General features: G+C 51.6%; 3 protein-coding genes across 4 annotated transcripts in view; 1 reads left to right on the plus strand and 2 right to left on the minus strand.

The window, feature by feature from the left end:
• Positions 1–2,057: 2,057 nt before the first annotated feature.
• Positions 2,058–7,204, plus strand: C1qtnf4 (C1q and TNF related 4). Of its 2 annotated transcripts, XM_029468637.1 has the most exons (3): positions 2,058–2,495; positions 2,927–3,119; positions 6,058–7,196. In XM_029468637.1, exon 3 carries the CDS (start codon positions 6,063–6,065, stop codon positions 7,041–7,043), a length of 981 nt encoding a protein of 326 aa, XP_029324497.1. In that variant the 5' UTR covers positions 2,058–2,495; positions 2,927–3,119; positions 6,058–6,062; the 3' UTR covers positions 7,044–7,196. The 2 variants fall into 2 exon arrangements, with proteins under 2 accessions (XP_029324497.1, XP_021011612.1); XM_021155953.2 differs by lacking the exon at positions 2,927–3,119 and having other exon boundaries at positions 2,059–2,495; positions 6,058–7,204.
• A 1,211-nt stretch (positions 7,205–8,415) lies between these two features.
• On the minus strand, positions 8,416–10,291 carry Fam180b (family with sequence similarity 180 member B). The gene is given in 6 exon segments (XM_021178668.1): positions 8,416–8,655; positions 8,657–8,812; positions 9,018–9,061; positions 9,064–9,203; positions 9,547–9,670; positions 10,201–10,291. Coding segments are annotated over 6 exon segments (795 nt in total).
• A 1,067-nt stretch (positions 10,292–11,358) lies between these two features.
• The window catches only part of Ndufs3 (NADH:ubiquinone oxidoreductase core subunit S3), a 9,651-nt gene continuing 7,303 nt past the window's right edge, over positions 11,359–13,706 (minus strand). The window contains exon 7 of the mRNA XM_021152446.2: positions 11,359–11,607. Within this exon, the coding sequence (XP_021008105.1) occupies positions 11,440–11,607 (168 nt within the window). The 3' untranslated portion in view covers positions 11,359–11,439. The remainder of the gene's footprint in view (positions 11,608–13,706) is intronic.

The following is a 13,706-nucleotide window of genomic DNA, read 5'->3' on the forward strand; positions in this document are numbered from 1 at the left end:
TCCAGAAGAAACGTCAAGGCTCTGCCGTTGGGCACGCGTCCCATGAAGCAGCAACAAGCAGCTAGATCACCACCAGAACCTCTTTAGTGCATTACTCTCTGAGAAGTTACAACAAATGAAGATCAGCAAAGAAAGCAAGGCAAACCAATGCCAGAGCCTCATCTACTGTCTGTCGGGTTAGAGGTAGACTCTTTCCAAACATCAAGTGTTCTCTCAATCATTGCTCCAGCAAAACCTCACATGTCCTTTCACCAGACAGCTTCCAGAAAAACATCACATGACACAATAGAATCTTTTGAAATTTACACACACACACACACACACACACACACACAGAATGAATGAATTTGAGTTTGAATAGTTATTTAAGAGGTAATCCCAGGAAACAGGTGGGTCCTGAAAGGAAAGAAGGAAACTAAAGCATGCAGATGTTACTAAGTTGTCACTAAAGGCGTTTCTTTCTTTTAATTATTGTTTTATTTTATGTTCATTGGTGTTCTACCTGCTTGTAGTATGTGTGAGGGTGTCAGTTCCACTGAAACTAGATTTATAGACAGATGTGACCTGCCATGTGGGTGCTGAGAATTGAACTCGGGTCCTTTGAAAGGGCAGCCAGTGCTCCTGATCCCTGAACTATCTCTCCAGCCTCTAAAAGGGTTTCTTAATTCTCCTAGAACACATCTTGGAACCGGATATAGGAAGCTCCTCCTGAGGAGCCAGGAAGCTGCAGTATTCACTCCCAGCCCCTACCCCTCATTAGTTGAGGGTTGCTAGAGGGTTCTAGCTCTCCATTACTCTGGCCTTATTTAACTGCACAGTCAAGAATGCTCCAGGAGAGAGATGCAAATGGCAGTTGGGGCCAAAATGTGTGCAGGTAACATCCAGGCTAGGGAGGCATCCTGGGTGAGAGGGGACAGCACTGCCAGCACTTGCAGTTTGAATCAGGTAGGAGCAAGCAAAGACTACAGCCTAGCCTGGGCCCTTTTCTCTGAGCCCTGACGATTCCTAACTTCCTATCTGGTATATCTGTGGCTCTTCCACTCCTAACTACCCCCACACCCACCAGCACCCCATCATGCCTTCCCTGGCCTCTCCCTTCCCAAGGCCCTGCTGGCTGCCATGTTATCACCAGCCCACCCTGATTCCTTTGTTGAGAGTTCTTCCATATTAAGTGTCAAATGTCTTCCAGCCCCAGTTGGGATTCAAATGTCCTGCCTCTCTCCCTCCCACACCTTCCTGCCCTGAATAAGAGGTCCAATGCCTAAGGAGGGCCACAGGTGTCACAGGATGGCTCCTGGCCTTTCCCTGTGGGACTCATCCCACCCTCAGTGCCCTGCCCATTGGAGTGCCCCCTCCCCAGCTTTCAAGGAGAAGGAGACATTTGTGATCTGGCAAGGGCTAGGCAGACTCTTTGCCTTGTGCCTCCTTGTACCCAACAGCCTGGAGGAACTTCCCAAGCTCATCACTTCTCCATGGGTAATTTATACTCCAGTAACTGGGGCCAGGTATGTGGAGAATTCCAGAAGGAAAGCTCCTGAGGTCCAGGGCTTCTGTGAGCCTGTGAGGGTGAGGGGGGTGGGGGTGGGGGTGGAGGAGATGCTGATCTCAGCCCCTGAGGTGTTGTTGGACTCCTGCGAGTGTGGGCATAGCTCCCCAGAAAGTCCATGTCCCACACGGGGACCTCCCATTGCCCTTCTCAACCTTTTCCAGAAAAGAAAAATTCAGTACGTCTCAAGGATCCTGCACCTTCTTTGTTCTTCTCAGAGGGTCTCAAGCTGATGTGCTGATGTCTGCAGCTTTGTCCTTCCTCCAGCCTTGCTAGCACATGCACGAGGTGCAGGGGGAGGGGTATTTGCAGACTCAGAAGTGAGGAAGGAAAAGTGGGGCATTTTCACCTCTTACTTTACTAAGGACATTGACCTATTTATCATTCTCTTCCCTCAGACCTTCCCCCAAGGCCACTCAGCCTGGACATCTGTCCCATACAAAACCTCACCTCCTACTGTCCTTGCTTGCAGCCCAGTCCGTGCCTTGCCCGGGTCCTCTCTCCCTACACAAACCAGAAAGCTGGTCTGTAGGATGCCTTGGGCCACCCTAAGGTGGCCTCTCTAGCGGCCTCGGTTTCCCCACCTGCTAACTTGGATCAATGACGCCTGCGCGCGGCACCCGGGGGGTAAGGCTCAGGATCCAGGAATGAGGAAGGGTCCCATGCTCAGCGCAGGCTCGGTGCGGTGCCCCAGGCCCGACTGCTCGGCGCCCCTCCCTCGTCCTCCGCTCTCCCCTCCGCCTCCCCTGCTCCCCGCCCTTGCGTTTCTCCGCTTCAGCTTCTGCTGTCCTTCCCACTTGCTCACGCCTCCCTTGCCGGGGTCCCCACTCGTCGCCGGCTAAACCCCCCGCCAACCCCTGGAGGCCCGGTCAAGCCGCAGCGCGGGCGACCAGTGTGTAGCCCGGCGTCCTCACGGAGCAGGATAGCCGACCCGCCCGCCACCAGCCAGGTGAGGGCAGCCCGGAGGAGGCGGGGGCGCAGGCTTCTTTTCTATGCGAGCGGGGGCGGCGGGAGGCACGAGGGACCCGGTCCCTTTTCCTGGAAAGGAGGACCTGGGCGCTTTTTTCATGAAAGAGGCACAGGGGCTTTTACTTCAAATGGAGGGGTGGAGGGCAGGGATAATAGAAAAGGGGCTTGAGGGGACCCCTTAATGGGGCATTTTTCCCCACGAGAAGGGGTTCATTGACTGCTTCTGTAAAAGTGGGGCTCACATTCTTGGAAGGATGCGGACTTTCAAGGAAGATACAGGGGTTTCTGGCACGGCTTGAAAGCAGTGTTAACTGGGATATGGGAACAAGACGCTAGGGGCTTGGAGATGCCCTTAATCTGACATCGCTGCACCTTCTTCTCCATTGGTTCTATGGCTCTGGGTCTATCCAGCTCTGCCCCAGTTTTCCTCTTTGAAGATGACTATTTTTGAGCTTCACCTGGACAGAGCTTTGTGCAGCCATTTCCTTTCCTGGAGCTCTGAGACCCACCTGACGCCTTAACATCCTCCTCTGACCTGCTGGGGAATGGAATTGTTAGAGGAAAGGATCCAGGGTTCAGGGACATGTGCAGTGGAGTACGGAAGGTAGGAAGGGTATTGGACACATAAGAACCTTTGGCACTGGTGGGTTCATCTGACTTGGAGGGGAGGTGGCAAAGGATGAGGTGGGCAGGAGCTTCGAGCGAAGACCTGCCAGGAAAGCTGCAGGGCAGAGGGAGAGCTCCCACCTCTCAGCAAACAAATGACAGAGGCTGTGCTTGCCTTTGTTTGCTTGCTCCTTCGCTCCCTTGTCTCTTCTGGTTTTGCAAAAGGGGTCACTGAGGCGGGAAACACATTGACCTTTGTGTAAGAGGGAGAGCTGGTAGAGAAACGCACTGATTTGAAATGGAAAAAAAAAAAAAAGAACAAACCCTCTGTTTAAGGCTAAGAGTTCAGTGGATGACCTTGAGCCAAAACGTGTACCCCTCATTTAGACACCAGACTTCTCATCCATAAAATGGGAGAGGGCTATCTATATGTCCAAAAGAGCTTTGTATGAAGAAACAGAGTGGACGGGACACTTCTCAGGTGTAATTCTCACCACTACGGATGGACCCTTTCCCTCCTCCCTACCCTCACCCCATAACCCATAGGACACTTTGTGAGCGTCAGAAAAGTATGGAAGGAGTCAGCGTTCAGCTGGACTTGAGGTCTTTCTTGTGAGAATTATATGGCAGTGCAGTTTACTCTGACAGCTGGGGGGTGGACTGCAGGTGAACATCCAGGAGTGCGCCACAGCTGCACAGCTGGACCTGGCCGCTCTCAGCAGCCCCTCAACCCCCGGAATCTGCAAAAGACTCAAGGCTACACATACTTTCAGGGTACTTCCTGGAAAAGCTCTCGCCCCAAGTTGTCTGTCTCTAGCTTCCTGCCTGCCTGCCTGCCTCCACCTTGGAGCCCACATTAAAGCATGACAGAATCCCAGCATTAGTGACTCCAGGGACTGGATAATGCTTCTCCAAGCTCTCCATTTACTGAGACTCTAACTTTGTCATGTCAAGAACCTGACCATATCGCTTTTCCCAGGGGTAAAGAACAGTCGTCTCTAGGTCTGTCCCAGTACAGACCATGTTCACAATTGCTGTCTGGGTGGTGTATGCTTAGCACCAGTTTGTGTGGCCCTCCATTATGGCATTTACACGGATGAAGCCTTACTCAGAGAGTTAAACAAAAAAAATTGCCTAAGGTGACCGGGGCATGACTCAGTGTCAGAGTGCCTGCAGTTCATTCCGAGAGTCCCATATCTAGGTCTAAGTGTCTGCCACTCCCCAATGAAGCTGATGACCTCACCATCCTGCCACAGCACTACCAGAGTTTTATTTTGTCCTCCCAAGCCTCAGTAGCCATGACTCTCTCCTTCCCACAGGAGCCAGCCAGCCTCCAAGCACAAAGGGACAAAGGGAGTTATCCATATCTCCCTGAATAATTAAAAGAAATGTATGTATATGGGTGTTTTGCTTGTATGTATATTTGTGAACCACATGTGTGCCTGCTGCCAATGGAGACCAGAAGAGGGTATCGGATCTAGAGTTATAGATGGCTGCTTACTTCCCTGTGGTGCTAGGAAATCAAACTTGGGTCCTCTGGATGGCAGCTAAACTCTTAACTGCTAAGCCATCTCTCCAGTCCCTCCTTACCTCATTCATTTCATAGGGGAAGCACTAACTTAAAGCTTGGCTGGACCTCTGCGGTTCAGGAAGGACCCCAGGGGAGTCCAGAGATCCTGGTGGACCCTTCAGTGGAGCAGAGGTCAGGAAAGTGGTTAGAGAGCAGCTCTCTCCATTCATCCCCAGATAAGACTAAAAACACTGTCATGGTGGAAATGGACACAAGAGCCAGTGTCTGCTGTGAAGGGCAGGCCAAGGAGCAGAGAAAAGCCCCAGGAAAGTGCAGAGGGAGTGCTGGCTGTTAGAAACTGAGACCTCCTCAACACCCAGAAAGGGGAGAGGGCTGAGGAGAGAGGACAGGGCATTAACCAGGACATTTCTTTCTTTTCTTTCTTTGTTTTTTTTTCGAGACAGGATTCCTCTGTGTATCCCTGGCTGTCCTGGAACTCACTTTGTAGACCAGGCTGGCCTCAAACTCAGAAATCTGCCTGCCTCTGCCTCCGAGTGCTGGGATTAAAGGCGTGCGCCACCACACCCAGCTTCTTCTTTTTCTTTTCTCCTCCTCCTTCTTCTTCTTTTTAAAAGATTTATTTGCCGGGCGTGGTGGCGCACGCCTTTAATCCCAGCACTCGGGAGGCAGAGGCAGGCGGATTTCTGAGTTCGAGGCCAGCCTGGTCTACAAAGTGAGTGCCAGGACAGCCAGGGCTACATAGAGAAACCCTGTCTCGAAAAAACCAAAAAAAAAAAAAAAAGATTTATTTATTTGTTATATGTAATTACACTGTAGCTGTCTTCCAATAGCCCCAGAAGAGGGAGTCAAATATCATTATGGATGGTTGTGAGCCACCATGTGGTTGCTGGGATTTGAACTCAGGATCTTTGGAAGAGCAGTCAGTGCTCTTACCCGCTGAGCCATCTCTCCAGCCCTAACCAAGACATTTCAACATGTCTGTGGCACATGTGTCAGGTCTTATTTGCAAAAAAATTCTCTCATACTTAAAGACACAAGACTCTCTCATACTTAAAGACACAAGTTTGGAGAATTACTGGTTTAATCCAGTAGTTCTTTAAAACAAAAAACAAACAAACAAACAAACAAAAACCCTCTGAACCAGTTAATCAGACCACTAAGAATCCAAATTCTCCAGCCCCATCCCAGACTCAGAACAAATTCGAGGGTGAAGGGCGAATCTGGGTGCTGTGATAAGCCCTCCCGGTGACAATGAGACTCGCTAAGTGAGAAATACTAAACCAGTCTAAGCCGGAAGGAAAACAGAAAGCAAGTCATGGGTCAAGAGCAAGGCTAGGAAGAGATGACAGGTAAGGCGGCCACTGTCCAACCCTCTCCCCTGCCCGGGTCTTCTCTCCCCTCCTAGGTGCCATGCTGCTGCTCTTGCTGGGCTTCCTAGGCCCGGCGGCCTGCTGGGCACTGGGCCCGGCTGGCCCTGGCTCCTCGGAGCTGCGGTCAGCCTTCTCGGCGGCTCGCACCACGCCGCTGGAGGGCACGTCGGAGATGGCGGTGACCTTCGACAAGGTGTACGTGAACATCGGGGGTGACTTCGACGCAGCCACCGGGCGGTTCCGCTGTCGCGTGCCGGGCGCCTACTTCTTCTCCTTCACGGCCGGCAAGGCCCCGCACAAGAGCCTGTCGGTGATGCTGGTGCGCAACCGCGACGAGGTGCAGGCGCTGGCTTTCGACGAGCAGCGGCGGCCAGGCGCGCGGCGCGCGGCCAGCCAGAGCGCCATGCTGCAGCTCGACTACGGCGACACGGTGTGGCTGCGGCTGCACGGCGCTCCGCAGTACGCGCTCGGCGCGCCCGGCGCCACCTTCAGCGGCTACCTGGTGTACGCGGACGCCGACGCCGACGCGCCTGCGCGCGGCCCCGCGGCCCCGGAGCCGCGCTCGGCCTTCTCCGCGGCGCGCACGCGCAGCCTGGTGGGCTCGGACGCTGCCCCCGGCCCGCGCCACCGGCCGTTGGCCTTCGACACCGAGCTGGTAAACATAGGTGGCGACTTCGACGCGGCGGCCGGCGTGTTCCGCTGCCGCCTGCCGGGAGCCTATTTCTTCTCTTTCACGCTGGGCAAGCTGCCGCGCAAGACGCTGTCGGTGAAGCTGATGAAGAACCGCGACGAGGTGCAGGCCATGATTTACGACGACGGCGCTTCGAGGCGCCGTGAGATGCAGAGTCAGAGCGTGATGCTGCCGCTGCGGCGCGGCGACGCCGTCTGGCTGCTTAGCCACGATCACGATGGCTATGGCGCCTACAGCAACCACGGCAAGTACATCACTTTCTCCGGCTTCCTGGTGTACCCTGACCTCGCCGCCGCAGGCCCGCTGGCCCTCAAGCCCCCAGAGCTCTGAGCCTCTGTTTGGAGGAGCCCGGGAGAGCCGTGGGGCATGCATGCCGAGCCGGGACCGCGGCCCGAATGCCCCACCGGTCCGAGCATGACTGCCTGCTCAGCAGGCCTGGACTCTGCCAATAAAGTGGGGCTGCCTGTCAGCCTTATGGCCCTACCCTGTGTCATGACTGTGATGCCTTTTCCTGTGCTCCCCTCCCCGGTACTGGACAGGACCGCACTGCACTGACTAGGACAGCCCATAAGACCTAGATGGGGGTCAGGCCTTTCGAGAGTGAGAAGGTAGGAATCTGAAGCATAGTCTTCTAAATTCAAGTGGGCTTCTTCATGTCTGTCCAGTGCATCCCTCTGTTTGACTTTTCTTCAGAGACCAATGACATTCTTCTTTGGGCCCAGATTATGCCTTTCTGTGAGAGGGAACATCATTTTACTACTGTAACCCCCTAGGAACACAACAGCATGTCCCTTCTTTCAGTAGGGCATAGGACTGAGATGAAGGGCTGATAGCTGGTTGTCCTGCCTCCTGCCCTCCCAGAATGAGGAGATCTGCTGAGAACACAAGTTAGAGTAAGTGGTCCTAGACACAAAAATGAGAGGGACTGTGGGAGGCCAAAACAGCGACACATAATCAGGGCAACACGTATCCTATACTGTCTGAGCCAAACTCTGAGATGTCTGTGTGAGGCTTGTTTTTTCTTTCCTCTCCACAAACAGGTAATGTTTCTCCACCTTGCCCCTTTACTCCTCCTGCCATTGAAATCCAGTCTTTATTCCCAGTCTACAAGGGGACTTAGCAGTCTCATGAGAATATTAGGACTGGGTGACAAGCATACAGGATTCCTGTATTTCATAGCACTGCCAAGACAGGAATTAGAGGACCTGACACAAATTTACTCTGGGGACAGCTTTTCTTTCAGCATGTTTTTTTGTTGTTGTTGTCGTCGTTTGTTGTTGTTGTTTGAGACAGGGTTTCTCTGTATAGCCCTGTAGATCAGGCTGGCCTCGAACTCAGAAATCCACCTGTCTCTGCCTTCCGAGTGCTGGGATTGTTGTTGTTTGAGACAGGGTTTCTCTGTATAGCCCTGTAGACCAGGCTGGCCTCGAACTCAGAAATCTGCCTGCCTCTGCCTCCCGAGTGCTGGGATTAAAGGCGTGCGCCACCACTGCCCAGCTTTTCAGCATGTATTGGACAGACTTTTCATCCCTGGTCTCTGGACACACATGCATGTAACCACTGCACTGTGCCTAGCCCCAGGCCTTAGCTAAGTGTAGGAAACAAGATCAGATAGGAATAAACATGGGGGGGGGGGCGGGGCGGGCGGTCAGGAGCCAGGGGCTAAGACAGGCCCAGAGATCTGAAGAGTTAGGACCAGGGGCTAGATAGAGCACTTGCCCAGGACAGGGAAAGGGAAAAGAGAATAGAAACCATCAAGTGAAAGAGAAGGGTCAGAGGCTAGGTCAAGGATGGAAGCCCAGGATACCAGAGAAAGATGCTGGCCCTGGGGACAGACATCCTTGCACAGGCCCCAGAGTGTTTCCTGTGCCAGGAGGTCAAAGGCCTAGGTCCAATGACCCCTTTCCTCAGTCTCACTAGCCCTATGGAGTCAGTAGACACAGGGCAAGGCCTGTAAGGAACAGATGCTTGAAAGCCCAAGGGCTAAGGAGGGGCCCTTTCTCAAGATTGTGGAGTTGCCACAGCCGTTGCTGAGCACAGTCCAAATCCCTGGGCATGTGGTACTGCAGGAGGAGCCTGAGTCGATGGACGGTCCAATTCTAGCCCAGCCTAGAGCAGATGCAAGGGGAGCTATTCTAGGGGTGGGCTGTCCTTAGGGACCAGGTATGGGAGGAGTGTGGGCATGGAGTTGGGGAGGCTATAAGCTGGAAGTGGAACACATGTTGTCTATTCCCCACCCTGAACAGGTCCACCCTTCTTAGCCCCCTTCCAAACCCTAAACTTGGGATGCCTGGACCCTCCAACCCTGTGGTTCATGCTAGGAAAAATGACCTGCAGCATCATGTCCAGGTCCTTGGCGTCTGCAGGCCACCTCCTTCAGTGGTGCTGTCCATGGACTGCTCTAGGGCAGTAGAGAGGAACCAGATCCCTGCTGTCCTCCACAACGAGCACCTGGGCTCCCAGAAATGCCCTTCTGCTGTCCAGTAGACACTGTTAGCAGAAAAGTACGTGGATACCATTTCCCCTGTTCCAAATGCACATACATGCATGTTGACAGTCACCCTTCAGGCATGACTCTTAGCCCAGTGAGTACCAAGCCCAAGTCCCCTCTTGGCAAATACCTAACATGACTTCTGTAACTTGCACACTACCCCAGTAGAGTTCCAGGACAACAGCAAGCACTGACACTAACCCCCACAGGCTTCCCACACCATCAACATTGCAATTTGGCACCCACCAGGCCCACACAGTCCCTCTGCATGTGAGGCTCAAAGAGCCAACTGTACCTGCCTTCACCCATCAATCAGCATTTTCTTGACTTCTAGCCACCCACCATGAAGCCCCTGGTCCTTCATTATCCTGGCCAGAAGTCACCCAAGGAAGAAGACCAATGGCTACCACTAGACCAAGCAGAAACTGCAGTGTCACACAGGGCGTGGTTGCACGCACCTTCAATCCTAGCACTCGGGAGGCAAAGGCAGTCTGAGTTCGAGGCCAGCCTGGTCTACAGAGTGAGTTCCAGGACAGCCAGGGCTACACAGAGAAACCCTGTCTCAAAAAAAAAAAAAAAAAAAAAAAAGAAAAAAAGAAAGAAAAGCAACTGCAGTGTCCCAGCCATGTTCTCTGACTAGCCCCCCGCCCCAATCCCACCTTCCAGCTCTCTGCTCCTTCATCTGCCTGCCACAGCTCCAATTTTCCTACTGCAGGCTACTCTGCATTACTTTATGTGTCAGTCTTCAGTGCTGATGAGAGAGGAGCTGGCTATGGCCTCATTCACCTCTTAGGGGCTATTTTCACCCCCAAGAGTTGGGGACTCTTCAGTTTTGGCAATAACAGCATGTTTGTTCTTACTCAATATTTAATAAGGAAACAGCTCCAGCTTGACCCTTCCAAGGGATATACATCTCAGGCAGCAATGCTATCTTAACTGTTCTCACACTGAAAACATCTTACTACAGAGCTGTCAGCCACTTAGTCAACCTGACACCCAGCCCAGCCTCCAGGGCTCCTCTGCTGCCAAAAGCATCAGCTGCAGTACAGTTCTCCAGCTGCAGAGTGGTAGGACCAGGAGTACCCATGGGATGCACGTCACAGAGGAAACAGACGGGGCCACTGGAGAAGGGAGCACTGTCTATTAGGCGGACATGGACCTGTAGCTCCCAAGTGTTTTTTTTCTTTCCACAGCTCTGATAAATGTACTTGCTAACAACCTCTTAGCTTTAGACCAGAAACCGGGAAGATTCCTTTAGCCTAAGAGTAAGTGGCTCTTACACTTGGCTTATAGAACCCTATGGATGTTTAGGTGGGAGTACAATAAATTGGGGTCTTCCTGGCTCCACTCAGGCCCCTGGATCTATCAGCTGCCTCCACACAGTCTGCTGAGATAAGGGCTTTCTTCAGTTTCAAGGCCCTCCAGTTGTCACTAGAGACTATGCCATAGCTATTCTTAAGGACTATGAAAACTGAATTACAGATTCAGAGCCTCCGTGAAACATATTCAGGCCCACAGATCACAATGTCTGTAACTGTGACATATAGTCCCATTAAATAGACGGTTTTGGCAGGGACCACCACCACTGTCCTGCACCTGCCCTCTCCTGAGTTAGTATCGTTATCAGCACAAGTGACTGTAAGGAGGGGAGTGGCCTAGCAGATAGGAGCACCAGCTGCCAAGCCCAATGACCTGAGTTGGATTCCTAGAACTCAAATGGTAGGAGAGAAGCATGCCTGAATATCATCCTCTGACCTCCACATGTGCTGCCATCCCCACTAAATAAATGTTCTAAAAATACACAAAAGCAGCACGCCTTTAATCCCAGCACTTGGGGAGGCAGAGGCAGGCAAATTTCTGAGTTCGAGGTCAGCCTGCTCTACAAAGTGAGTTCCAGGACAGCCAGGGCTACACAGAGAAACCTTGTCTCGAAAAACAAAAAACAAAAACCAAAAACAAACAAACCCACAAAAGCAGCCCAGCAGTGGTGACCCATGACTAATCCCAGTACTCGGGACACAGAGAGAGGTACATCTCTGAGTCTGAGGCCAGCCTGGTCTACAGATGGAGTTCCAGGATAGCCAAGTGCTACAGAAGACCTGTCTTGAGAGAAAAAAAAAAAAAACTAAAAAAGAAAAACAAACCACCACAGAGGAAGAGAGAATGTCCATTGGAGTTTATTTACAGACAACCTTAGGTGAGGCCTTTTCCTCTAGGATCTACATGCTTTTGAAGTTACTTGGTTTCAGGCTTCTTGTCTCCAGCTTCGAGCTTGAGACTCTCAGGAGGCTGGCGATAGGCAGGGAAAGCCTCCCAGGGGCTGTTCAGGTCAAACTTGCGGAATTCTTGTGCCAGCTCCACTGGTTCAGCCACTACCCGCTTCACCTCATCGTCGTAACGTAGCTGCAGAAGCAAAAGTTAGGGCTGATGACCGAGGAGCCCACTCTGCGCCAGCCTAGGTGCAGATTCCTCCAGGCCCTGTCCCTACCCCCACTCTGCACCAGCCTAGGTGCAGATTCCTAGGTGCAGATCCAGGCCCTGTCCCTTCCCCTTGGCTTCTGTTTAGTACTCGTCCCAGGCTCTGTCACTCTACATCCAGACATATTATCCATTTGGTCACACAATGAGCTAGTGTATAGGATTCCATACTGGCCTTTACTTTTCACATGCTGCCAACCTTGTTGACTCCCCTGCCACACCATACCTTCAGCTCTTTACTTTTTGTTAGCATACTTACTCCTTACCCAATCACACACCTTAAAAGGCAACAGCAAAAACTGATCTCAGATTACAGTCAGTGGCTGAAGAGAGTAAATTTAGGCCAAGTATGAGAGTGCTCAACTTTAGTCCCAGCAATCAGGAGGTGATCACGGCCAGAATGAACTACATAGTGCCAGGACAGCCATGGCTACACACAGAGGTCCTATCTCAAAAAAAAAAAAAAAAAAAAAAAAAGACTAAACCGGCCAGATGGTGGTGGCATACATATTTAATCCCAGCACTCTTGAGGCAGAGGCAGGCAGATCTCTGAGTTCCAAGACAGTCAGGACCACACAGAGAAATCCTGTCTGGAACACCAAACAAACAAACCAACCAACCAACCAACCAACCTACCTAAGCTGACACATCATACAGCTTCAGACCCATGGCCCATTATCACTGGGAAGACCTAAGACAGTAGGAGCTGAAGGCTCAACAGTTAAGAGCACTTGCCACGCTTGAGTTCCCAGTCCACATGCAGCTCACAATTGCCTGTCACTCCAGCTCCAAGGGTATGAAACTTTTTCTGCCTCAGAGTCCCTGTGGATTTGTGGGGTCTTCCTGTGCACCATTATGGCTATAATGGAAGAACTTGAAAGTCTGAGGCAGGAGAATCTCTGTGACTGAGGCTGGACTGAGTCATAGATCCCCACCCCTCAAAAAGATCTAAAGCTAGAGGGCTGCTGCAGATGTACTTAGTTACAGACAGAGTGCAGCACATGCCTGATTAGTATGCCCAAGACCCTGGGTTCAGTGTTCAGCCATGCAAAAGGAAAAAGCCTAGAACTAGACACAGCCTGGCTTTTCCTGTTACTGCACTATTGGCTGAATAAGGTAAGAAAATGAGGTAAGGGGATGAAGAGACACCACATATGGAAGGCAGCAGGGAAGCATGACATGGAGGAGGGGAGGAGCCCTAATCAGAAGTAGCTCAGAGGGACAGGATACGTACAGCACCAAGAAAATGTGTGAGCACTGTAAAAAATCAGGGCATCCTGTGACCTCCACATGTGCTGCCACCCCCACTAAATAAGTAAATGTTTTAAAAATACACAAAAGCAGCCCAGCAGTGGTGACCCATGACTAATCACAGCACTGGAGACTGGGCTCTGAGTATGCCAATAAGATGCCAGGCCTCTGAAATTATCCCTCCTCAGTGTATGTGAGCAACGTATGTTCATGTAACTGTGAACCCAGGGAGATCAGATGTCTTCCTAGGTCATTTTCCACATTATTCAATGTGTATGATTCATGTGCATACAGTGCGTGTATATAGACAGTGCTGGTGTTTGTTGCTATGTACATGGTTGGGCAGCCCATTAACTTCCTGGGATTCTCCTACCTCCACTGCCTCTCTTGCTGCAAAAGCACTGGGGTTACAGACGGGAGTTATTGTGCATCACTTTACATGGGTTCTGGGGACTCAAACTCAAGTCTTTTAGGTGTGTGATCCTCTGAGCCATTTCTTTGGCCCTCAGCTTATTTTTTAAGAAAGGGCATCCCCCTAAAGCTTAGAGCTCACTGACTAGACTAGGCTGGCTGACCAATGAGGTCCAGGGACCTACTTGGTTATAAATACTCCCAGCTTCTTGTTTTGAGTCAGGGTTTCTCTGTGTAGAACTCACTCTGTAGATCAGGGTGGTCTCAAACTCATATCAATCTCTCTGCCTCTGAATGCTAGGAATAAAGGTGTGAACCACTGCATAGCTTTTTTTTTTTTTTTTTTTTTTTTTTTTTTTTTT

The sequence above is a fragment of the Mus caroli genome, chromosome 2 (genome assembly GCF_900094665.2).
Source record: "Mus caroli chromosome 2, CAROLI_EIJ_v1.1, whole genome shotgun sequence".
Lineage (NCBI taxonomy): Eukaryota > Metazoa > Chordata > Mammalia > Rodentia > Muridae > Mus > Mus caroli.